Here is a 26,566-nt window from a genome sequence, read left to right as displayed (position 1 = left end):
AATTTAGCACTGTACTCGCGCGTGGTGAAGGTTCAAGTGTTTAAGGCCACTATAATAACTGTCATTCTGTCCTATAAGCGTAACTGTGATTCTGTCTATAGCATTTTTCAGCACTGTCACACTGATTTAAATTCCTGGAGGTCACAGGGCAGAGCTTTCAGAACGCACATTGGCCAACGCGCTGTTAGGCCAGCACACTATGGAGTTCCCCCACCGCCTCGCCTTCTAGTGACACAGTCCCTCCAGAAGCTACTGTCGTTACGAAAACAAACAAACAAACAAAAAAACACCTAGAGGACCAACCCTGAGTAAGACTGACGAGCCACAGAACCACGTCTGCGCCAAGCCCGAGGCGCTCTACTCGCACCTGCGCAGTCGCTGTAGGTAGGGCGTGGCAGTCTCGGACCTTCCTCCCTTTTTTGCCTTTACGCGCCCTCAGGGCGGAAAGTCTCGCGAGACATGTGAGTTCTCGCGGGAACTACATTCAAAAAGCCCTGGCGCTTAACCGAGAGCTTGCTGAGTGAATGGGCCGGTGTCTGCGGTGCGGTGGCGTTAACGTCGAGAATCTGAGCGCGGCGAGCTGCAGCAGCAGGGGAAGGGGTGAGGAGAGAGGTAGGGGCAAGGTACCTGGATGGAAGTGCGTGTGAAGAGGGAAGCTGGGGAGCGGCATGGAGAGGACTACTGGGGAGGGGAGAGCAGGGCCTAAGGAAACTGGGGGCCTGGGTCTCCGCCCAGGCTTTCAGCTGGAACAGCTTCTTCGGCGGAACTCAGTTCTTATAAACCAGGTTCCGAGCCGGTCTCAATATTCCGTTGGGCCGCTTCAACGCTCCCGAGGATTCTGCGTAGATACGGAAAGCCGGGTCCGCTGCCTGGGCCTCCGGAGGATAACAAACACTAGATCTGCGCTGTCCAGTACGACAGCCAATATAGCCCCATTTGGCAATCCGAAGACTACACCAAAAAGTAACCTCATTAATAATCTTTATAATGACTACATGTTGAAATGATCATCTTTTGGATGTATTGGGTTAAATAACGTATTGTTAAAGTGAGTTTCGCCAGTATTTACTTTTTTTTAAAATGTGGCACCTAGAAAATTAAAAATCGACATGTCTTGTTCGCATTATATTTCTACTGGACAGCGCTGCCTCATACAGTTACGTGTTGGATTTTGTCCTAGTTGCTTTTTACTCATTTGTTGGTTTAATCTTCTAAAAAAAACCCCTTTAGGTAGATGTTATTGTCCTTGTTTTACGGATGACAAAACAAGACATTGGGTAAGTTGTCCAAGTTGATGCAGCCATTGAGTAGTGAAAGTGGGGTAAGAACTCAAGCAGCCTGATTCCCTGAGCTCCCTGTCTCCTAAATGCTTTGTATATGCTACGTTTCTGAGAGGCAGAACAGAAAAGTGGTTAGGAGCACCAGGCTATGGAACTAGATCCTGTTCCCATCTCATTTAGCCACTTACTACCTGATAATCCTGGGTAAGTTACTTGACGTTTCTGTGCCTCAGTTTGTACATATGTAAAATGGGGGTGAAAGCCTTTTATTTCATATAGTTGTTGAGAGGATTAAATAAGATAATGTTTGCAAAGTACCGAGCACAATGTTTGGCACATTTTTGCTGTGCTTGTTATTCAACCCTGGCTACCTTTCTCCGCAGATTGATAGGTTAATTCTTACACATTCATTACATCTGTTGAAAAGTCACTTCCTCAGGGAAATCTTTCTTGTCCATATTCCCCCTGACCCTGTCCTCACCCCACTACCCAGATTAAGACAGCTGCCCTTTGTTATAGTCTCAGCACCATATACCTCTCTCTCTTGCACTTATCACACTTGTAACTTTACGTATCAGTTATTTGATTTAATGCCTTTCCACTAATAGACTGTAAGATTCAGGAAGGCGGGGATATTGTCTAGTTTGGGGATCACATTGTATCCTCAGCAGTAGCACAGTACCTGACACAAAATAGGAATTCCAGCAAATCTTTGGAATGAATGAGAGCTAATTTTTTGGCTGCCTTGGACATTGCTGGTTGGGATGTCTTGAGGCTAGCTCTGTTTTTTCTTTGGTAAATATTGATGACAGTAGTACTTAGTTCAGGTCCATTAAGAGAATTAAATGTGATAGTGCATTTGAAGCACTCTGCCTGGCAAATGGCAAATCCTTAGCAAATATAAATTATTATTAACAATTAGTGCAACAATTAGTGGCTGGCCCCATCATGTACAGGCTTTGGAAAGTTCTTGCATTTTAGAGCAGTGACAGGCAGCCCTGGATAACATAGGATACCTTTTTTTCCCCCCTGCTTCTAAAATCCTGTATTTCTTCCTTCATCTTCATTCTCAAAGATTTTGCTTCCTAATTTACTGATAAATTGAAGACATTAGAAGGGCACTTAGGCTGAATCCCAACACTATATCTACCTGCTTATCAGTGTACCCATATGCTTTCCTTTACTTTAGATGAAACATACATGTTCCTGTCCAAAAATCAGACCCTGCACATTCATCACTCCAGTAGTTCTCCATGTTTCTATATCGTTAGTTTTCCTTCTCTCCTGGATCTATCCCATGTCATACAAGCATGCTGTTATTTTTTTCTTAATTTTTTTTTTTTTTTTTTTTTTTTTTGTGGTACACGGGCCTCTCACTGTTGTGGCCTCTCCCGTTGCGGAGCACAGGCTCCGGACACGCAGGCTCAGTGGCCATGGCTCACGGGCCCAGCCGCTCCGTGGCATGTGGGATCTTCCCGGACGGGGGCACGAACCTGTGTGCCTTGCATCAGCAGGCGGATTCTCAACCACTGCGCCACCAGGGAAGCCCTTAAAATTTTTTTTAAAATTATTTTTTCTTAAAAAATTTTTTGTCTTAAAAAAAAAACCCAAAAAACTTGATCTTACTTTCTCTCTAGCTACTGCTCCATTTATCTGCTCTTCTTTGCAGCAAAACTATGCTTGCTGTCTACTATTCTCCTACCATTCTTTCCAATTCACTCCAATCAGGCCCACATCTCCCCATCAAAACTACTCTTAGGGTCATCTCCTAATTGACCTCCATTAATTCAAATCCATTGGCCAGTTCTCAGTTTTCACCTTATTTAACTTAGCGTTTGGTGCAGTTGACCTTCTGCCTCCTTAGTACATTTTTGTTTATTGACTTCTAGGACAACACATGCTCTTCATTTTCCTCCCACCTCACTGGTCATGCTTGAGTATACTTTACGGTCTTCTTTCCCACCTCATAACAGGGCTCCAACCTTTGTCCTCTTCTCTTTAATTATGCTCATACTTTGGTGATAACAAAGCTCATGTATTTATGCTAATAACTCCCAAATTTATATCTCCAGCCCATACCCTTCTCCTACTTTTATAGCCATTGCTTACTTGACATATTTCATGTTTTAAAACTTAAACCTCTTATTTTCTCTCCCAAACAGTCTTTACCCACAGTTTTTGATGCCTCAACTATCGGCAAATCTATTCTACTAGTTGCTCAGCCAGAAGCTTTGGAGGCATTTAAAAATTCTCTTTCACACATCCCACATTTCCATTTGTCAGAAAATCACGTTGGCTTTCCCTTCAAAATATATGCTAGATCTGACCATTTCTCGTCACCTCCTATGGCAGCCACTCTGGTGTGAGCGGTCATCCCACCTGATCTTCTGCTTCCAACTTGCTTCCCTCCAAACTGTTCAGCGTATCAGCCAAAATGATCCTTCTAAATGTATCATATCTCTACTCCAGACTTTGCAGTGATGCCCCATTTCACCCAGAGTAGAAAGCTAAAGCCTTTATTTACAATGGCCTGATCTCCATATTCTCCTCTGTTATCTCCTCTGATCTATATATACTCTATCTTGTTCATTCTTTGGACTTCCTTCAACTGTAGTGCTACACCTCTACTTGGAACATGACTTCCCTAAATAGTACATGGCTAATTCTCTTATCCTCTGCAAGGCTTTGCTCAGAAGTCACCTGAGGGGCTCCCCATTCAACACATTTTAAATTTTATCCTAGTTAGGATACACCCACCTCTTCCAAGCTTACTTACCCTGTTTTATTTTTTTTTCCATTTCCACTTTCTAGTGCATTTAGTTATTATATTATTATTGCTTGTCTTCTCCTACTGGAGGGTAAGTTTTATGAAAGCAGAGCCTTTTTTGGGGTCCGCTTGACCACTTGATGTATCTGAAGTGCCCAGAATGGAGCTCGGCACATAGGCATTCAAGAAGTATGTGTTGAAGGAAATGACTACATTGACTGGAGACATGGGAGAATAACTTAATAATGGCTTGTTGCTCTTTGAAGGCAAAGCTGAGTTTAAGCCTGGCCTAAGAGCCTGGAACCAATTTGGAAAGGATGATGAGTGAGGTTGAGTTAAAGTGGAATGTTTCTATATATAATGTTTAAGTCTTTGCTTGAAAATCCAGAATGAGATTGTTCTTTAATTACTCTGAACATGGTGCCTGTTTTGCATGCTTTCTTATGAATAACTAGGAAAATGCTAGTGAGTCTGTTTTCAATAAAGCACATTTAATGTGTTCAGGAAGTTAACACTGTTGTGAAAAATTGTGGACAGGCTAGTCCTTAACCTTATGAATCTTATTCAAAGCCATCTTTTTATATTTTAAGTAGCATTTATGCTACTATAAAGTTTTTTGGCTTCTTTTATTGTTCTCTTAACTTGGTTACCTGTATAGTGATATAATTATGAGACCATCCTACCTTAGCATTTAAGGAAGCTTAGCACACAATAACTGAATGGTTTCCTGATAGTGCATCCCTTAGAAGCAAAATTAAATGTATTCATCTTTTTTTTGATTTGGTCTAAAATCGGGTAACAAAATAGTCAGACCTGGCTCTTAGAACAAGAATGCAAATTTGACCATTTAAAAGTCAGGAAGAAAATCTTTAATGCTGTGTTTTTATATAGCAGTGGTATTGAATATATACATACACACACAACACACAAACACACATATCTTTTATTATTGATATGGAGTTTTTTGTTTAAGCTTAAGTACTTTTATTTCCTCTATTTACAATAGACAGGAAAAAATCATGGAGGCAGATATAATAGCAGATCTTCGATGCAAGCTCAAAGAAGTTGAAGAAGAGCGACTAAAAGCTGCACAGTATGGTTTACAACTAGTGGAGAGCCAGAACGAGTTGCAGAATCAATTGGATAAATGTCGTAATGAAATGATGACCATGACTGAGGTAGGACACTATATTCCTCTGTTTACAAAGATGTGCTTAGCTACTGAAGATCTGTGTTGTCCAGCAATTATTAATATTATTTTTATTTTCTGAGGATTTTAGGCCTAGTTCCCACCCATCCCCATTAAAAGGAAATGAACTAAATGAATTTCTAATATTTTTTCTGACTCAGTGTGTTCTGAGTTTAAAAAATAAGTTATTTTCACTCTCTTTACTACATACTGAATTTTAGACTTTGCTTTGTCTGCACTCTTCCTAGGTGACCTCACTTGTTTCATAGTTTTTGGTAACATCTAAATGCCCCATGATTGTTACACCAAGTCCTTAGTTCTCCCCTAAAGTTTAGAATTTTGTATTCAATTGCCCACTAATGGGCATCTCAGACTTAACATAAACAGAATAGTTAATTCCCTGCCCACTAACCAAACATGCTCTTGCAAAATTCTTTACCTTACTTAGTAAATGTAATAACGTTCATCCAGTTACTTAAGCCAGAAATCTAGGAGTTTTACTCAATATCTTTCTGTCCCTTATTTCTAGTATTTAATCCATTAGTAAGCTCTAAGAACTTGACCTACAAAATATCTATACCACTGCCACTCTAGTTCAGACCACCGTCATCTCTCCCTTAGATTACTACTGTAGCCTTTTGACTAGGTTGCCTGCTTCCTGCATTTGCCATTCACACCATTCATTCTTCACACATCAGCCAAGTGGTCATTGAAGAATATACAAAAGATCATGTCACAGCCCTGCTGAAAGCAAAGAGCAGCTTCCAGTTTTATTTACAACAAAATCCGAGCTCCTTACCTGGATTTGTATATCCCCATGTGATCTGACCTCTTTCAACCTTTGACCTCATCTCAAACTACTTTCCTTTGTTCTTAGCTATACTAGTCCTGCCTTATGGGCCTTACAGGAGCTGTTGCCTCCATCTGAGTGGTTCATCCCCCACTGTCATGAGAGACATGACATGAGAGGGAATTTTGTCTGTCTTGTTCACGGCTGTATCCCTAATATTTGGCATACATTTATTGAAAGAATGAATAAGTCAGTTTTATTTAATAAATGCTCAGTATTGTATTTAAACTTTGATCTCAAAGTTTAAATATATCAGGAAAAAAAAACTAATGGCAACCCTTTTTAAAAATTTTCTCGTATTAAATCTAGTTTTATTTATGTTATTTTTTAAAGCTTGTTGAAGAAGTTTGTACTAATGCCCTTTTTATCTTTAAACTTTCTTGACAGTAAGCAAAAGCCCTCTTAAATACTACTTTTGTCTTAGCACTGTATTCATCTGAATGGTGTTATGAACATTTATGAACATTTTTCAGATGACTACATTCTGAAAGTGAGAGCTAATTCAGTATTTCTGTTTATACCTTGTCCACTATTTCTTCATTTTACTCAGAGCTACAAGTAGAGCATATTATTATCAAACCAAATAGTTCTCACTAGGAAAACTTAAATGCTATTAATTTTTTTTTTTTTCCTAGCAGAGAGCACTTGACTCATTGACAGCCTTAGAGCACTTTTTACTTCGTTGGCAGGACATAGAAGCAATTACCATATCCCTAGCACGAACGTTAATATAGTCTCAAAATACCTCTAGGGTTAACATTAATACTAACTACAGTTATTTCAGATTTAACATGTGGTTGTTACTTAGAAAGCAGCAAATGTGTGAAACAGGAATGATTCAGCTGAAGGTGAAAACTGCTTATGTGTGATGGCTTTAAGTTATTTTTATGTAATTGAATTATAATTGAATCTCTTTTCAGAATTATGAACAAGAAAAATATACACTTCAGAGAGAAGTTGAGCTCAAGAGTCGAATGTTAGAAAGTTTGAGCTCTGAATGTGAAGCTATTAAACAACAACAAAAAATGCACCTGGAGAAATTAGAAGAACAGCTGAGCAGAAGCCATGGGCAGGAAGTGAATGAACTAAAAAATAAGGTTTGGATATCTCTGTGTTTTAGAACAAAAATATTTCATGCTTATGCAACCATGTGTAAACTTTAGGTGATAGAAGATTTTCTTAGTAACATCTATGCAAAACAGCTGAGATTAAGGGCTCCATCATTTTAATATTAGGAGTGGGAACACTGAGAAACAATAGTTCACCTAAGAGACTTGTATAAATAACATTCTATTAATTAAATAGGATTATATAATTTTAGCAACTGAGTATTTGTTACGGAGTTTTAGTTTAGTGGTCAGCATAACCTCCTTGCTTAGAGTGCTTAGTATGCTAGTCCCTTTTCAGAAAGACTAGTTCCCTAACCTTCACTGCAACTAGTGGCACACTTTATAATTCCACAAAAGAAGCCAATAGTTTTTGGTAAATTAATGTACATTAGAGTTGATACTTTATAGTTTGTTTATTGAAGATAAACTAATACATATGATCCACTTCTTACACAATTCCATAAGGGAGGTACCATTATTATCTCCATATAACAGATGAGAAAACCAATGTTTAAACAGATTGAGTAAAGTTGGATAAGATTATAGAGCGAGAAATTAGCAGTCAAAATTTGCACTGAGGCTGTCTGATATCAAAGCCTGTTTCACTGTGTTTCATGTACCATCTTTTAAGATGTTTATATATACCTGTACCACCTATACTGTTAATTAATTCTCATTAAATTGACTCCCTTTTTAAATGTTTTCTCATTTTAAGTAATGGTATCAATGAAATATATTTGAGCTGGTTATGTTTTGTCCTAATATGCAGTCAAAGATAACTATCAAAATATGCTTTCATGTAATACTTAGAATCATCTTGCATACCACTCTGACAAATAATAATTCAGCTTCTCTGAAGCTTCTCTGAGTTAAAGACACCAATAACTGTTAATGATGCTGTTTTTTTTTCCTGGATATTATTTTCAGTTTAGCAGTAATTTTCATTACCTAAACAAAAAAGAGTAATGTAGGAAATATTCAGAGTCTGAAGTAAAGCCAGTTATAGAGATGGCTTTTTGGTGGAGTAAAGACTAAATAATTCAAAAAAATATTTTCAGTCTTATTGATGTTCTCAAATTACTTGTGCCAATAATTTGGAGTTTTATTTGCTATCTTTCTTTCACTTATTTCTCATATTTAATCCATCAACAAGTTCTCAGAACTTGAGCTATGAAATACCCATCTCTGCTATAACACTGCAGTCCAGCTCACCATCGTCTCTCCCCTACTATCCAGGCAGCCTGCTTCCATCATTGCTGTCATACCACTTATTCTTCACACGGCAGCCAAAGTGGCCAGGAATCCAGACCTACTCTGATTACTTGTATGGATTATTTATATGCTTATAAAACAAGGCATGTCACTGTCTGTTAAAAGATGCCTAGCCTTGGCCAAATCGGAAACCCCAATCATCTCATCATACAATAAGTTTGGGTCATTCAGTGATGTTTTTCAGAAGAATGTCCACATTTCAACATAGATCAATCAGCTGAAATTTTTATTTCACATGATGAAAATAGAAAAGGGAAAAGAAATTATGCTAGAAGCCTCTTATTTTTTAAATAGAAAACAAATACCAGGATATATTCTAAGAATGTTGAGACCCTATTGAAGAGAATTCAATATAGATGATAATGAGAGCCCTGGACATCAAGCAAAAGCTTTCTATTGATAACAAACCATTCAGTGAGTGTTAAGTGTGGTGCCACATGTTTTACCCACCCAATCTCAGTTGAGAGCCTCACAGTAACGCAGTGATGGTAGGTACAATCACTTAACAGTTTTACATTTGAGGAATGTAAGTGAGACAGGTTAAACCTAGGCCTGACCCTAAAGCTTCACCCTTCTGCTGTAAGTTCGTTCCCTTTAAACAGGCATACCTCAGAGATACTTCAGAGTCAGTTCCAGACCACCACAAAAAAGTGAATATCACAGTAAAGTAAGTCACATGAATTTTTTAGTTTCCAAGGTAGTCTATTGAAGTGTGCGATAGCATTCGGTCTAAAAACAACAATGTATATACCTTAATTTTAAAATATTTTATGGTTAAAAATGCTAACCATCTGAGACTTCAGTGAGTCATAATCTTTTTCTGGTGGAGGGTGTTGCCTCCATGTTGATGGCTGCTGACTGATCAGGGTGGTGGTTGCTGAAGATTGTGGTAACTGAGGCAATTTCTTAAAATAAGACAACAATGAAGTTTGCTGCATCAGTTGACTCTTCCTTTCATGAGCGATTTCTCTATAGCATCAATGCCGTTTGCTAGCATTTTATCCGCACTAGAACTTCTTTAAAAATTGGAGTCAGTTGTCTCAAACCCTGCCGCTACTTTATCAACTAAGTTTATGTTATATTCTGTATCATTTGTTGTCATTTCAACAGTCTTCACAGCATCTTCACCAAGAGCAGATTCCATCTCAAGAAACCACTTTCTTTGCTCATCCATAAGAAGCAACTCCTCATCCATTAACATTTTATCATGAGATTGCCGCAATTCAGTCACATCTTCAGGTTCCACTTCTAATTCTAGTTCTCTTGTTATTTCCACTATATCTGCAGTTACTCCTTCACGGAAGTCTCGAACCCCTCAAAGTCATCCATGAGGGTTGGATTTAACTTCTTACAAGTTCTTGTTAATTTTGATATGTTGACCTCTTTCCATGAATCACAAATGTTCTTAATGGTATCTAGAATGGTGAATCCTTTCCAGAAAGTTTTCAATTGACTTTGCCCAGATCCATCAGAGGAATCACTATCTTAGATAGCTATAGTCTTATAAAATGTATTTAAGTAATAAGAATTGAGAGTCAAAATTACTCCTTGATCCATAGGCTGCAGAATGGATGTGTGTTACCAGGCATGAAAACAATATGAATCTCATTGTACATCTTGCTTGGGTGACCAGGTGGATTTTCAGTGAGCAGTACTATTTTGAAAGGAATCTTTTTTCTGAGCAGTAAGTCTCGACAGTAGACTTAACATATTCAGTAAACCATGTTGTAAACAGATGTGCTGTCAGCCAGGCTTTATTGTTCCATTTATAGAGCACAGACAGAGTAGATTTAATATAATTCTTAAGGCGCCTAGGATTTTCAGAATGGTCAGTGAGCATTGGCTTCAACTTAAAGTCACCAGCTGCATTAGCCCCTAGCAAGAGAGTCAGCCTGTCCTTTGAAGCCAGGCACTGACTTTTCCTCTCGCGCTATGGAAGTTCTGGATGATATCTTCTTCCACTGGAAGGCTGTTTTGTGTACATTGAAAATCTATTGTTTGGTGTAGCCACTTTCAGTGATTATCTTAGCTAGATCTTCTGGATAACTTGCTGCAGCTTCTAAATCAGCACTTCCTGCTTCACCTTGCACTTTTTTTTTTTATGTTATGGAGACAGCCTGTTTCCTTAAACTTCATGAACCACCTTCTGCTGGCTTCAAATTTTTCTTCTGAAGCTTTATCCCCTCTCTCAGCCATCATAGAATTGAGGAGAGTTTGGATCAGGCTTTGGCTTAAGGGAATGTTGTGGCTGTTTTCATCTATCTAGACGTCTGAAATTTTCTCCGTATCAGCAGTTAGACTCTTTAGCTTCCTTATCATTTGTGCGTCCACTGGAGTAGCACTTTTAACTTTCTTGAAAAACTTTTCCTTTGCACTCACAGCTTGGCTAACTGTTTGGTGCAGGAGGCCTAGCTTTCGGCCTGTCTCAGCTTTTGACATGCCTTCCTCACTAAGCATAATCATTTCTAGCTTTTGATTTAAAGTGAGAGATATGAACACTGAGAGGCCATTGTTAAGGTTAGTAATTGGCCTAATTTTGAGTTGTGTCTCGAATAGGGAGGCCCTAGGAGAGGGAGAGAGAGAGGAATGACCATTCATTCGGTAGAGCAGTCAGAGCACACACAACATTTATCGATTAAGTTCACCCTCTTATATGAGTGTGGTTTGTGATGCCCCAAAATAATTACAATAATAACATCAAAGATCACTGATCACCATAACTAATATAATAGTAATGAAAAAGTTGGAAAGATTATGAGAATTTCCAAAATAAGGCACAAAGACAGGAAGTGAGCAAATGCTGTTGGAAAAATCGCTTGGTAGACTCGGCTTGGCTCAGGGTTGCCACAAACCTTCCATTTGTTAAAAAAAAAAAAAAAAAAAGGCGATATCTGGGAAGTGCAATTAAGCAAAATGCAATAAGACAGGGTATGCCTGTATTCTTAGTGTTCCAAGATTTGGAACTATGTGACATTTTGGGAAAAGGAGTTAAATAGTCTTGTTCAGCTTGACTACCTTCCAAAATAGTTATCCTGCAGATACCAGAACAATTTGTATTGCAATTGTATGTTCTGATGACCTTCACTACCTTTTGATTTATAGATTGTGATTTTTTTTTTACCTTAGTTAGAAAAACTGAAAGCCGAATTAGATGAAGCTAGGCTTAGTGAAAAGCAGCTGAAGCACAAAGTGGATCATCAGAAGGAACTCCTTTCTTGCAAATCAGAGGAAATGAGAATAATGTCTGAACGTGTACACGAAAGCATCTCTTCAGAGATGCTGGCTCTTCAAATTGAGCTAACTGAAATGGAAAGTATGAAGGTAATTTTTATGGCATGTGTATTCTGGAGTTTTCTTTTTTTCCCTTGTATATTTTTCATGTTTTTGTAATGATCCTTATGAGCTAGTTTTAAGGCTGAAATATTTTTTGGCCTAACTTTGATCTAACTAATTAAAAAATGTTTTACAGAATTTTTATTTTTTTAATTTTTTAAAATAAATTTATTTATTTTTAATTTTTGGCTGCATTGGATCTTTGTTGCTGCGCGTGGGCTTTCTCTAGTTCTCTACTGTTTGTTGAGGTGCACAGGCTTCTCATTGCGGTGGCTTCTCTTGTTGCAGGCTCTAGGCGCGTGGGCTTCAGTAGTTGTGGCTCGCGGGCTCTAGAGCACAGGCTCACTAGCTGTGGCGCACGGGTTTAGTTGCTCCATGGCATGTGGGATCTTCCCGGACCAGGGCTCGAACCCCTGTCCCCTGCATTGGCAGGTGGATTCTTAACCACTGCGCCACCAGGGCAGCCTTACAGGATTTTTAGATGGATTACTTCAAATAAAGTAAAGCTTTAGGTTACATGATTATGTAAGGCAGACTTTACTTTTAGATTAATAAAACTTCTGGAAGAATTTAGACATTTATCCTGATCCTAGTTTGTGTCATAAAAGCCCAATATAAAAAGTTGGTAGCATGGAAGTTGACATGTATATGAGTATAATTTTTTAAATATTTTATTATGCACCTTATAACCTTTGACTATGTCTTAGTTTTAGTTTGGGGTGTGAACCACTGCTGATAGATAAACTGAACAGCTGCTAAATGAAGGATTATTCAAGAGAGTTTCTTCTTTTTCCATTCCTGTTGAATAGACCACCCTCAAAGAAGAAGTGAACGAACTACAGTACAGACAAGAACAACTAGAACTTCTTAATACTAATTTAATGCGCCAGGTAGACCGGCTTAAAGAAGAAAAAGAAGAGCGAGAGAAAGAAGCAGTTTCTTACTATAATGCCTTAGAGGTGTTGTGATTACAGTAACATCATCTTTTCCAATTTATAATAAATTGTTTTCTTGCTAATCTAATCTCTATTAGCTAAATTGTTTTCTTTTGAACTTAGAAAGCTCGTGTAGCAAATCAAGATCTTCAGGTGCAGCTAGACCAGGCACTCCAGCAAGCCTTGGACCCTAACAGTAAAGGCAACTCTTTGTTTTCAGAGGTACTTAAAATATCCCATTGATTAAATTGGCATTTCACTTAATAAAAGCATAATTAAACATGTTAATATTTTCTAGGTGGAAGATCGAAGGGCAGCAATGGAACGTCAGCTTATCAGCATGAAAGTCAAGTATCAGTCACTAAAGAAGCAAAATGCATTTAATAGAGAACAGATGCAAAGAATGAAGGTACAGAATTATTATGATCAAAGATTTATTAAACCTATTTTGAATCAGCATTACATGTACAAATATATCAAAGAAGGCATCTTTTCCTTCAAGGAATATACTTACATAATTATTTCTAGAACTGCATGATTTTAGAAAAAACTTTTTAATTGAATGAAAGATCCCTTTTATATTTTATTTTAAAAAATTAATTCTGTGTAGATTTAGTAGTGGTATTTTTAGCATCCATTGATTGATTGAGTTTTTAATTGTTACTCACTAGCCTTGCCAGAGAAATTGAGCTTTTAATTGTTACTCACTAGCCTTGCCATTAGCTCTTTCTTTGTAGAGTGGGAAAAAAACAAGTATTAAAAAGTTTTTCTTTCCTACTGTTGGCCTAGTTTCTTTCTAAGGACAGCCCTAAGGTTCCTACTTCAACTAAAACTAGCTCTCTCACAAATCTTCAATTCTCCCACAAAGGCTTAGTTATAGACTGAAATTTGAATTTCCTTTCCTTGTAGTTTCTCAAGTCAAGCATATAATCCCTTCTGATTTTAAGGGTTTGTTGGTCGTCATTTCAGTCAAACAGCTGGTAACAGAAAAACATGCTGAAGTTAGAAAGATTCCAGTATTGTACCAATCCTTAGACTCCTGATCCCTGATCTGTTGTGCCTAACTCTCCTGAGGTGGTAACTAGAAGTCTGTAAGGCTTCCCGCCTCTTTTTCAGGATGATGAGATTCACCAAAGAAATAGGAAAGGTCAATGATTAAACTTTGGCATTAGATGAACTTGGGATTGAATCCTAGTCTGTCACTTGTTAGTTGTGTGACCTTGAGCAAGTATTTTTATTTTGCAGAGCATCAGTCACCTCATCTGTAAAATAGAGATGATACAACTTGACTCTTAGAGTTGTCCTGGAGTTAAATGAAGTGCTGACTTAAACAATAGTTGTGGCTTTTATTTCTAAGGATTTTAACTGTGCCATCTGGTTTACTGAGGCTCTCCCCTATCTGTGAATTGTTTCTTTGTAAATTTTCTCATATTTGCTCTGTTTTCTTTTTGCATTTGTTGGGCTACTGTTATTAATCTCTGAATGTTCCCGTGATACCCCAGACTGTCTTTAGACACAGGTAGCATTCTGAATCTTCTGAGGCTAAATGTGTCTAGCTTCCAGTTTGAAGCAGGAACAAAGAGTGGATCCTTAAAAATGTTAAAACTCACCTTTCTCTCTTACTTGTAACCATAGCTAAAACTTCGTATCATTGCTCGCTTTACTCAAAAATGTATTTAAATTAATTGACATTTTTTAAGAACTCCAGAAATTTCCAAAGGCAGAAAGGATTGCTAGGTTTAGATTTTAGTTAATTTCCTTCTGATTGCTGTGTAACTCCAAGTTTAGGTGGAGTCATAATAAGGTGAGTTGATTGCTGCTCTTACAAAATAAATTTATACTTGTATTAAAGGTTGCTTCAGTATCCTTAGATTGCCTTTTACCTTTGCTTTCCATCCTTGTTCTTTGTGAATCGAACATTTGTGAATGTGAGTAGCTTAATAATTTCCCCCCGTTAATACTACTGAAGTTAATCAAAATTTTTGAGAAACTGCTTCAGACCCTTAATGAGAGTGCATATGATGAATACAGCACAGCATTTGGCCAGGCTCATTTACTGCATAAGTGATGTGCTTCCAGACCACAGCCATGCAGCTCAATTATGTTTCACAGAAGTACAAATAATTGTTATGGACTTCAAATATCACTCATAAGTAGTCTAAATAAGTACTAAAGAGTTATGTCTAACTAGATTATTGGTATAAAATGTTTTCAAATTTTTCTAGTCTAGTATTAGACTAGAAATAGCTAATTAGTTTAGCTTCCCAAATGAGGTCAAAGTAATATGGTACAAAATATGAACTGTATCGAAAATATGGTTATCAGACTCTTCCTCTCCCCCACTCAATTTTTATGGGAGGAGGAATTTTTTTTTTTTCTAGTTACAAATCGCCACATTGCTACAAATGAAAGGGTCTCAAGCTGAATTTGAACAGCAAGAACGGTTACTGGCCATGCTGGAGCAGAAGAATGGGGAAATTAAACATCTCTTAGGTGAAATTAGGAATCTGGAGAAATTTAAGGTATGTATAAACACCTTTAAAAAACACAGCCAAATTTTGGTTTGAGTATCTTAATCCTTCTAACTTGAACGAGTTTCTTTATTATGTAATTAACGTATAATTTCCGTTGAGATTTACCAATATTTAATGTTTTCTTCTAGTTTCTTTATGCTTTTCATATCTGTTGCTGTTGTAAATTGTAACTCAGTTATACTCAGAGTGCCCATATCTTTAGTGTACAACTTAATGACTTTTACATACATATACCCCCTTATAATTACTCCCCAGCTCACGATATAGAATACTTCCAGCACTCTAGAGCAGCACTGTCATGTCCCTTTTAAGTGAGTCCTCCCACCTTCTAACTTTGTATCAGCTTTACATGTACAGATACTCTTGAACTTCGTATAAATGGAATCATTCATTACATACTCTTGCTTCTGTCTTCCACTCAACATTCTGTCAGTGAGATTTGTTCCTCCTGTTGAGTGTTACCAGTAATTGATTCTTCTTCGGTGCTCTCCACCTCTGTTTTTTAATGGATGCATAGTAATACTTTTGTCACATTGTCCAATATTATGTGGCAACTGGAATTCATAGAGGTCTTTAATACGCTATTTAAAATTTTTTGAAATAAATTCAAAGTCCCAGAAAAGTCATGAAATTATTTCTATACACCCTTCACCCAGATTCCCCAATTATCAATTTCACCACATCTGCTTTTTTATTTTCTCTCTCTCATGTGTGTACATTTTTATCTTAAACATTTGAGAGTAAGTTGCAAACCAGATACCCCTTAACCCTTGTGTTGTACCTCAGTGTTGAAGCTTATCATTTTACATAAGTTACGTAGTATTGATACAATGATCAAAATCAGGAAGCTAACATTGATATGTAGTTTTGGCTAAGTTGCCTTTTATATTTTACCAATTACCACTAATGTCCTTCTTGGAAAACAAAAATACCCAAATGCTTTCCTTTCTAGGGTCCAATCCGTGATCATTGTCTTTTTTTTTTTTTTGCGGTACGTGGGCCTCTCACTGTCGTGGCCTCTCCCGTTGCGGGGCACAGGCTCTGGTTGCGCAGGCTCAGCGGCCATGGCTCACGGGCCATGGCTCACGGGCTCAGCCGCTCCACGGCATGTGGGATCTTCCCAGACCGGGGCACGAACCCGTGTCCCCTGTATCGGCAAGCCGACTCTCAACCACTGCGCCACCAGGGAAGCCCCATATGTTGTCTTTAATTGCCAAGTCTCTTTAGTCTCCCTTAACCTGGAACAATTCTGTAGGCTTTCTTTAACTTTTATGACCTTGACATTTTTTAAGAGTACAGCCGTTTGCTTTGTAGATTTTCTCTCATTTTAGGGGGTGTGTGATATAATTAGATTCAGGCTATGTATTTTTGACGGAAAACTACAGGAGTATTATTATACCCTTCTCAATGTGTACATCAGGTGGCACATGTCTGTTTGTACCATAACTGGTTATATTAACCTTGATCGGTTGTGGTTATGCCTGCAGGTTTCTCCAGTGTACGGTTATGATTCTTCCCTTTGTAATTAATAAATATCTTGGGGGGAGTTACTTAGACCAAGTATATATCTGTTTTTCCTTATACTTGAACATCCATTGATGATTCTTGTCTGAAACAGGTATTCTGTGATGATTGCCAATGATAATTTCATCATTCCTTCTACATTTATTAGTTAGAAGAATAATAAAGGGATTGAAAAGAACTTTCCTCCTCGCTTATTTATTTATTGATATCATATAGCCTCATGAATTCTTATTTTATCCTATGGATTGTAGTCTGTAACTTCTTTATTTACTCTGATCGCCCAGATTTGGCCAGCAGGAATACTTCCTTACTCTGGCACAACAAGATATTCCTAGCTCACCTGCCCCAGCCTTGGAATCAGCATTTCTGCAAGGAGCGTGGGTTCCTTTAAGTGGACAATGGCACTTAGAAACCAAGAAATGGGCACTAGATGTGCTTATTGCTACTGGAATGTCATCACTTCTAGACCCTTTTAGCAGACAGAACTAGAAGTCTGTGTGCGTATATTTAGTGTATTTATGTATGTGTTATATGCATATTTATGAATGTTTTGTGTGAATAGGTTTGTGTGAGTATATGTATTTATATATATATATACACATAAGAAAACCTTGATTTCGTACTTAATAACTCCAGTTTGAATCTGATACCGCAGGCTTCATTGCCTACCCCATTTTATCCACCAGTGAAAAATCTGGCGGTTATTGTCCTCAATATATTTGCTTATTTACTCATTCTTAGAATACATATATTGATAGTTTCAGAATTACCCTACTCACTGAAGTTCAGGATTTGTTTGTAGTTCTTTTTGTTTTTAGCCTGAGGGTATATAGTCAAAATACTGTGTTCAAAAGTTAACTTGGGTTTTTTTTTTCCCCTCCTCCCTTACTCCTCTTTGGTATGAGTGTGTTATGCATCTGAAATACAGTTAGGTAGGTTTGTTTCTGTTTCTATTTTGTTTTGTTGCCCTCCATCCATCCTTGTTGAATTTATGTATATACTTTTTTCCATGTGAAACATTAACAAGGTTCTAAAAGAACTATAAAGAAGATACACTCAGAGACGTATCTGTCTGCCCATCCCTCCTATGCTGTTTCCACCCCACCCCTTTAGGTAGCCAATTTCATTTGTTTCTGATTTACTCATGCTGTTTCTTTTTGCAAAAAGAGCAGCTTTATATAGGCTTTATTTTCTCCCTTTTTTTTTTTTGGACAAAATGTAGCATAACACAGATAGTCTTTTATACTTTCCTTTTTTTCATTTAACTTTAACCTGGAAATCACTTCATCTCAGTTTAGAGAGACTTCCTAATTCTTATTAACAGCAACAAAGAATTCCATTGTATGGATTCTCATACATTCTCCTGTTTCTGGGTATTTAGATTATTTCCATTATTTTGCAATTATATACAGTGCTATATATACAGTGCTACAAAGTACATTTTGCATAGATTTGCATTTCCTTATTGTTGTAGATGTATCATCAGGGATAATTCCTACAGTGCAATTGCTGGGTAAAAAGTAAATTAATACATAGTTTTGTTAGATGTTCCCAAACTCCTCCACATGGTTTGTACCAATTTAGATTCCCGCTGGCAATAATGTATCATAGTGCATATCATTGTTTTATAGGTGTATTTATTTGCCTGTGTGTATAGAGGACTTAACACGTTTTCTTGTAGTATTTGTACAGTTTCACTTTTTACATTTAGAGATCTGATCTCTACTGAATTTTATTCTCGTGTATAGTGTGAGATATAAGTTGAGTTTTATCTTTTCCAAATAACTAGCCAGTTGTCCCAGCATCATTTATTAAGAAGTCAATCTTGGTGGCAGTGATTTATTTATTTATTTACTTTATTTATTTATTTACTGGCTGCATTGGGTCTTCGTTGCTGCACGCGGGCTTTCTCTAGTTGCGGCGAGCGGGGGCTACTCTTCGTTGCAGTGTGCAGGCTTCTCATTGTGGCTTCTCTTGTTGCAGAGCATGGGCTCTAGGCATGCGGGCTTCAGTAGTTGTAGCACGTGGACTCAGTAGTTGCAGCACATGGGCCCTAGAGCTCGCAGGCTTCAGTAGCTGTGGCGAGTGGGCTCAGTATTTACAGTGCATGGGATCTAGGGCATGCAGGTTCAGTAGTGGCTCGCGGGGTCTAGAACAGTGGCTAAGTAGTTGTGGCACATGGGCTTAGTTGCTCCACAGCATGTGGGATCTTCCCGGACCAGGGATCAAACCTATGTCACCTGCATTGGCAGGCAGATTCTTAACCACTGTGCCACCAGGGAAGTTCCTGTGGCAGTGATTTAATATGACACCTATACCATATATCAAATTTCCATTTATGCTTGAGTCTATTTCTGGATTTTCCATCCTATTCCACTGGCCTACTTCTCTGCACATCAGACTCATGCTTTTAATTTTAGAGGTTTTATAGTATGTTTTGTCTGGTAAGGCTATTCTCCCACCATAGCTTTTCTTTCTCAGCATTTTTCCTGGCTATTCTTTCATGTTTGTTTTTCCCTATGAACATCTTGTCTAGCTCCAAAAAAATTTGTTGGCATTTTTATTAGGATTGCATTGAATTTATAAATTAACTTAGGGAGCACAGATATCTTCTCACTAAAGAATTAATTAAAGTTTACAAGTGACAAATTTTGTAAACATTAATAACCTTTTAGGCATTCTAAATTGTAGCCGTTAGTGTATCATAAAATTTTAAGTTTATATAACTTTCTTTCTCTTGTAAGAACTGTTGAAAGGACTGCAATTTTGGTTAAATTTGCAAAACACCTCTTGGCAGGTGTATGTGGCTCACTAGTGGACTCTGCACTATACTTTGACAATTACAGCTTTAAATTAGGGGCTTTTACCTGCAATCTCTGAAATTGTTTACACGTTTTTAAGCAGACTTACATTTTTTTTTTCCCCTAGAGAAATTGTACAGAGATTCCATCAGAATCTCAGAAGAGTGGGCACCAAAAATAACTGTAAGGATCTCCACTCTTTTTTATATTTTTGTAATTTATGGCTTTGTCATAAAGGCCAGAACTAAACCCTGTGAGTATTTGTTTCTTCCGTTTTAAAAGCCAGAAGAGAGAAACCAGAGGGAGGATACAGGTGTACTTAGAACCATAGGCTTTGGAGGCAGATCTGCGTTCAGATTCTCTCTTCTCAGTTTACTTGCCTGTAGCATTGTGAGCTAGTCCCCTCATCTGTAGGAGAGGAATGCTCATTCTTGTACCTACTTCAGAAGGTAAATGAGTTAAGTGGATAGTGCTTAGCACAGTGTCTGCCATATGATAAGCATTCAATAAGTGGGAGCTGATACTATTATTAATAAACCTATGCTAACCTAATTTGTTACTTATTTTAAGTAATAAGAATTGTTTTCTTTAGAGTTTATATGAAAGTATGGAATCTAAGCCTTCAGCCAAATCTGTTGCTCTGGAAGATGACACCTATTACACAGATTTACTTCAAATCAAGCTTGAAAACTTAAAGTAAGTGTTGGGGGCCTGGGAAGACAGAGACTTTTTTGACTTGCTTATAGTAAGTGGTTATAGTTTCGTTTTTAAATTGCCAAAAGAAAATTCCAGAAAGGAATGGCAACAGAAATACCTCTGTGCAGCAAATGAGATTTATTCAAGATATAATTAGTGCTGGTTATTGAAGAAAAATACTTTCAATGAATAATGAAATGTTTTTAGTTCTTTATGTTTTTCATAAAGCTTTTCAGATTAGTAAGTAAAAAAGAACTTTAAAGTAGAAAATGTTCTTATAGTCTAAATTTTTAAAGAATAAATATCATGTAACTTAAAACTTAAAGGAATTTATTTATACATGCGTAAATGTGGAAAATATGCCCCCCTTTATTCATTTCCTTTGAAATTAGATTGTTTTTCTAATTTGAAACTGCTATTGTTAAAGCTTATTTTGCTTATTGTTTCTTTGTTACTAAAAACCCAGGGAAATACATTTTACTAAGAGTTCAAATATATAATATAGTAAATAATTTGTAGTAACTATTACACTTGCTTATTGTGTTATTTTAATATTCCTTGGTTCTCTTTTTTTTTATTAATATAGCAAAGAGAATGAAAGCACTAAAGGTGAATTGTCCATCCAGCGAATGAAAGCATTATTTGAGAGCCAGCGGGCTCTGGATATTGAGCGAAAACTTTTTTTGAATGAAAGGTGCCTCCAGCTTTCCCAAAGTGAAAATATGAAACTGAGAGCTAAACTAGATGAGTTAAAACTGAAGTATGAACCTGAAGGTATGTATGTCTCATATTTTGTCTTTTCTATCACAAGAAGCTCTGAGAGATCATACCATTTTTTTTTCCTTGCTACAGCGTTATGCACATCATATTACAAACTAATTTGTGGCTATGTATCTGTATTTAATAAATTTATTGCTACAAAATGTGTAGGAAAATTCAAAGAAACTGGGTACTAGATGTGCATGAATATAATGGGTATTCTTTTTGGATATCTGTATAGTAGAACCTTGACATTTGAGACTTCCATTTAAGATTTCAGCATCTTATGTAATACCAAAGAGTTCAGTTTTGTTGAGCAACTGATGTTTGAGAGCTATATTAGTTAATACTAATGTTTATAGAAAACTTAAAATAATGGAGACTTAAACAAGATAGGTATTTATTCCTCTCCCTGATAAAAGTCTGGAGGGGGCATTCTAAGACTGATCAATGTCAGGATCTAGGCTTCTTTTGCATTGTTCATCAACATATATCTCCTTGAGCAGAATTTAGTTACATGGCCTTACCTGCCTATAGGAGTAGCAGAGAAATTCAGCCTTGATTCTCAGGGTCCATGTTCCCAACTAAATCTTTGGGATTCTATTAAGGAATAGCAGGACGGATATTAGAGGACAACTATCAAGTGTAATCACTGAGATAGGAAATAGCCTAAGCATATAGGCTCTGCATATGATACATTTTACAAAGTGATTTTACATTATGTAAATTAAAAAATAAAAGGCCCAAAATAAAAGAGTCTAAGAATGTGATGGTTCTTAGACCAAAAAAAAGTTCTGTTACATGCTTTAGGTTATAGATTTTTCAGCCCCTATACTGTTCACATGCCTACAACTTTCTCTTCATTATTATTTCAGTGACTGAAGTGATTCTCAACAATAGTGGGGAGGTTGTCAGCAGTAATAAGGATTCTTTATAGTTTAAAAAAGCTTCTTTTTCTCTCATCCTTTCTCCCTTCCCTGATTAATAGCCTGTCCTGATTAAGAATTATCCATTTCAAATTTCAAAGGTCTGCTGTGAACTGAATACAGCAAGCAGGAGGAAGTATAATGAATCTAGATGGTGTGGATTTCAAAGGAGCAGTGCTAGAGAAAGGGAAAATACTGATTTAAAAACAATAGTGATACCAACAGGAACACCAGCCCCACATTCAACCATGGTTTCTCCAACCTCACCAATATTTTGATATTGAAAATGAAAGACACATTGGTATGGGGGTACAGAAAAGGTATTAGAACAGTTAATTCTGTGACTGTGTATATGGACCCGCATAAGGGATGGAATGATGTTATGTTAATCCTTATAAGACACAGTATTGAGTCTTCACTCAATGGGTGCTTTTAATCCCCATTTTACAGGTAAAGAAAACAAAGCTCACGCCTTAGATTAAATGTGAATGCATATAGCACATTAACACGGTGCTTTACACTTAGTAGTTGCTCAATAAATGATGACTATTATTATTCAAGGTTTAAAAAAAGAAAGAATACAAAGCTCAGAGAGGTTAAGGACTTTCCCAAGGTCACCCAGCTGCAGAGTGTTGTTAGCACTAGGATTAGTACCTGGATTCCTTGACTCTTCGCCACTATATCCTTCCTGATTTCCATGGTGAGATGTTATGAAGCCCCATGCAACTTTTATCATAACCCTAGAAGAGAACATTTTAAGTGTTCATTCCTAGAGAGTCAAATATATTGAGATCCTAAGGAAAAATTTATAGCCAGATAACCTCGAAAAGATATAGTTAATGGAATCCATGAAAAAGAAAGGATTAAAGACAATGTATTTCAGTAAGGAGATGAATGGGTTTTAAAGGAATGAAAGTGGGGAAAAAGGAAAGGAAAAAAATACATTTATAACTAGTTCTACCTTATGTTGATTGTGTGTTTGATTTATTGACTAAGTCTATTTTTAATTGGTTTTTTCCTCAGAGAAAATTGAAGTGCCTGTACTCAAAAAGAGGCGTGAGGTACTTCCTGTGGATATCACCACCCCTAACGATGTATGTACCACCAGTGCTGTTGAGGAAGAAGTTTATAGATTACCATCTCAGAAAGAGGAGGTACAGTCCTGTCCTAACAATTTAGAAGATACCTTGCAGTTGGAAAAGACAGTTTCTGTAAGCACATCAGGAGTCATTCTGTCTCCTTACAAAAATCTGTCCGTGGGTCCTCAGCCAAGGAAGGAAAAGAAATGTGTGAAACTTATAGGAGTTCCAGCTGAGTCGGAAGCCTTAAGTGAAAGAAGTGGAAACACCCCTAACTCTCCCAGGTCAGTGTCCTCTTTCCTTCAAGGCAGCGAGCAGCCTTCTCCATCTCTTCTCTATCGCTGCATGAACTGCACTATCTGTTTCTTTATCTATTTTCTTAGTATTGCATGCAGTATAATTCCTCAATTTCATCTGCCTACCTTCCGATTTTCTAAAACTTTAAGAAAGACTAAAATGATTACAGGGGAAAAGGACTCCTGAATAAGGGAATTGTTTTTAAAAGTAACACTTTTCTATGTCATGAGGCAGAAATACCCCAGTCTAGTACCTCTTTGAATGTTTTGTTGGTTTGAATAAATGTACAGTTTTATTTTTTTCCTGGTTCAAGAGTTGCCGTGAAAAAAAATTAACTTATCTCCTAAAAGGGCTTTCCATTAGTCTAAGAAATTTCAGCCTTCCAAAAAACTGTTAGGTGAAATGTTTTATGGCTTTCGAAATTGTTTATCCTAAGCCTTCAGGAATGTGCTTTAATACCTATTCTGACATTTTAAAATATCAAAGGTAATTCATTTTCAACTTACACCCAAACTTCAAAGCCTCTAGTTTCTGCATAATTGAGTTTGTGACTAAAAGAGGAAGTGTCAGACGTGTGTCTGTAGGAATTAATGTTTTAAGGACCTTATCCTTTAAAAAAAAAAATTAAAATAATAGAAGGCAGAAGGTAAGAGAAGTGAGTGGAAGGAAAAGGTAGGTACAGTGGCTGAGGTTAGGGTGGTATAAGAAACACGTTCTTGGGCTTCCCTGGTGGCTCAGTGGTTGAGAGTCCGCCTGCCAATGCAGGCGACACGGGTTCGTGCCCCGGTCCGGGAAGATCCCACATGCCGCGAAGCGTCTGGGCCCGTTCATGGCCCATTGGCCATGAGTCATGGCCGCTGAGCCTGCGTGTCCAGAGCCTGTGCTCCGCAACGGGAGAAGCCACAACAGCGAGAGGCCCGCGTACCGCAGGTGTGTGTGGCAGGACCAAGAATGGGCAAAAAAGAAGTGAATGTGGAAAATGGAGAAGGTAAAAAAAGATGATAAAAGATGAAGGATGTCTTTATGCAGTGGAATGAAAAATGTAATTAAAATAAATAGACATTCTAAAAATTAAGCATATTGATGTGAAAATAGTTAGCTTGGATTGTCTGCTATGAAAGGAGATCTTTAAGGTACTCCCAGGGTCAGTCTTTGATGGAGGGGTACAGAATAAGACATTTTACTAGTATGCATTCAAATTGAAATGGTAAGACATAGCCCACCTTATGTAAAAGGGCTTTCTTGTATGTTTTATCTGATTTGTTTTCAAGTCTTCCGTGCTACTAAACAGTATTCAACAAAGAAAGCACATCAACAATATTGCAGTTATTAGAATTAGTAATAGGAGTAATGTATTACTCCATTTCTTGAAATTTTATGTAATCACATTATAACCCATAAGTCACATAAAATCAAAGCTTAATATTCTCAAGGAAGAAGCAGCTTTAAATGGATGATATCTGATACACACATGGTTTCGAGTAGTTCTGAAGTGAATTCAACAGGTTATGCTTGTATATATGTGATTCACTGTGTATGTGTGTTTTGACCATTGTATATTCCTGGAGGTGAATTTCCAGAAATGATCAGTGCAAACCTTACTATCTACGTTGTCTTCATTTCTTTTTCTGCCTTTTTTTCTTGATAAAAATTATTTAAGCGAATGTATTTAGCTACTTGTTTGACTCAAGTAGCACGTTGGAATTTTTTTGTCTTGCTAAACAAAAACAAATAAAATAACAAAACATTTGTTTTTGTGTGTGTGTGTGTGTCCATCTGCTAACTTTAGATGTTTCCAACCTTTTGCTCTCTGCATGATTAACTTAGACACACAATCCTATGGTAATATTGTAATAATAAATACGGCTTTTATTGGGAACTTCACTATTGCATGCTTTATAAATTTAATTGATGCTCTTGTTATAAAATATCCTTATAGGCACTTTAAAATATCTCTTCACTTTTTTTTCTTAAATTATTATTTTGCTAGTTGAAATTCAATTTGAGTTTTTTTAATGAGATAAATAGACGTCCATTCATGCAGCCCAGGATTTCTTGTTAATTTTTATCTTGCGTTTGCCTTTTGTAAGTCATGTTAACATTAAAATACTGCTCTAGCATTAAAATTTTTTTTGTTAGTTGTGTTTATCATGATAGGCACCCTCATTATATTTTAATTCTTTAATTTAGGCCTTGCCATGGCTTTTTATTCAACCTTAAAGACATTTCTTTAGACATCTGAAAAATTAAGTCTATTGATATAAAAAGGTTCTTTTAGTGCAGCAGTGACTTAGTTTTTTTAATGGTATTGAAGTCAACTATAATTTTTCTCCTTATATACCTTAAAAAAAAAATCACCATGTCTCATTAAGAGGTCCATTATACTGGTGGATTGTTTCTTCTTTAATTTTTCCTAACCACATTTGAATTCAGAGTGGATGCTTTAATGTCTGTAGGTTAGCTGCTGAATCAAGGCTTCAAACAGAAGTTAAAGAAGGGAAAGAAACTGCAAGCAAACTGGAAAAGGCAACCTGTAAGAAATCACACCCTATTGTATACGTGTCCTCCAAATCAACTCCAGAGACCCAGTGCCCTCAGCAGTAAAGACTTAATAAGAGTAAGGTACCACTTGCCCAAAAGATTGCTCTGGAGGTTAGTTAAGATTGTCTTTATCTGAAGTATACCATCTTGTAGCTTATTTCCTTCTACTCATTGTGCCAGGAACTGGCACTTTCATGCTCCTTTCACGAAACATTCAAAATGTGGTTGTGATTCTAACCAGGAGAGTTCCCTAAGTGATGAACTATGAATCACAGTGAAGAAACCATTAGCTGAAGGAAAGTGTTATTACAAATTTATTGGTTACATTGTATATAGATTTTTAAAGTACCTTCAGAGCCATATATATTTGAAAAGAGAACACATTAACTATTATATTTTCCTATGTATATTTTTATGAACGTAGTTTTTCACTGTGTTGTGAAAATAGAAAACTTGGTTTAAAAATATATATTATATTGTAACTAGATTTTGTCAGCGTGTAAAGCACATATGTTCATCTTTGTATTCATATACATGATTTAAATTTTGTCTCAATTACATGAAAAAAATAATTTTGAAATTTAAAATAAAACTGCTATAATTTATCCCCTTTTTGTTTTTTTACTCTGTATAGATAATAGCATGTTATCAAAGGGAATAAAGGAAGAAAAAAG

At 36.9% G+C, this 26,566-nt stretch overlaps 1 protein-coding gene across 6 annotated transcripts; it reads left to right on the top strand.

Annotated features, from left to right (window-relative positions):
• Window positions 1-483: 483 nt before the first annotated feature.
• Window positions 484-26,566, top strand: SPDL1 (spindle apparatus coiled-coil protein 1). 6 transcript variants are annotated; one of them, XM_027084339.1, is made up of 12 exons: window positions 1,460-1,484; window positions 5,054-5,225; window positions 7,007-7,183; window positions 11,594-11,788; window positions 12,610-12,759; window positions 12,859-12,957; window positions 13,034-13,144; window positions 15,117-15,257; window positions 20,187-20,290; window positions 20,877-21,064; window positions 22,999-23,338; window positions 25,808-26,566. In XM_027084339.1, the coding sequence occupies exons 2-12, from the start codon at window positions 5,067-5,069 to the stop codon at window positions 25,953-25,955; spliced, it is 1,812 nt and encodes a 603-aa protein (XP_026940140.1). In that variant the 5' UTR covers window positions 1,460-1,484; window positions 5,054-5,066; the 3' UTR covers window positions 25,956-26,566. The 6 variants fall into 6 exon arrangements, with proteins under 6 accessions (XP_026940142.1, XP_026940144.1, XP_026940143.1 ...); XM_027084341.1 differs by lacking the exons at window positions 1,460-1,484; window positions 25,808-26,566 and adding an exon at window positions 484-612 and having other exon boundaries at window positions 22,999-25,790; XM_027084343.1 differs by lacking the exons at window positions 1,460-1,484; window positions 25,808-26,566 and adding an exon at window positions 486-600 and having other exon boundaries at window positions 22,999-25,791.

This window comes from Aethalodelphis obliquidens, unplaced genomic scaffold (assembly GCF_003676395.1).
Source record: "Aethalodelphis obliquidens isolate GAN/ISIS:26980383/991018 unplaced genomic scaffold, ASM367639v1 scaffold52, whole genome shotgun sequence".
Classification (NCBI taxonomy): Eukaryota; Metazoa; Chordata; class Mammalia; order Artiodactyla; family Delphinidae; genus Aethalodelphis; species Aethalodelphis obliquidens.
Note: the sequence above shows the minus strand (reverse complement) of the source record. Positions and strands in the feature narration are given on the sequence as shown.

Excerpts from the sequence above, each read along its gene's own strand:
- SPDL1 (XM_027084338.1), top strand. The coding sequence starts at position 1,429 with ATGGAACTAGATCCTGTTCCCATCTCATTTAGCCACTTACTACCTGAT. Across the intron at positions 1,485-5,053 it reads TTACTACCTGATAATCCTGG|ACAGGAAAAAATCATGGAGG; the intron begins GTAAGTTACTTG and ends TATTTACAATAG. Across the intron at positions 5,226-7,006 it reads AAATGATGACCATGACTGAG|AATTATGAACAAGAAAAATA; the intron begins GTAGGACACTAT and ends ATCTCTTTTCAG.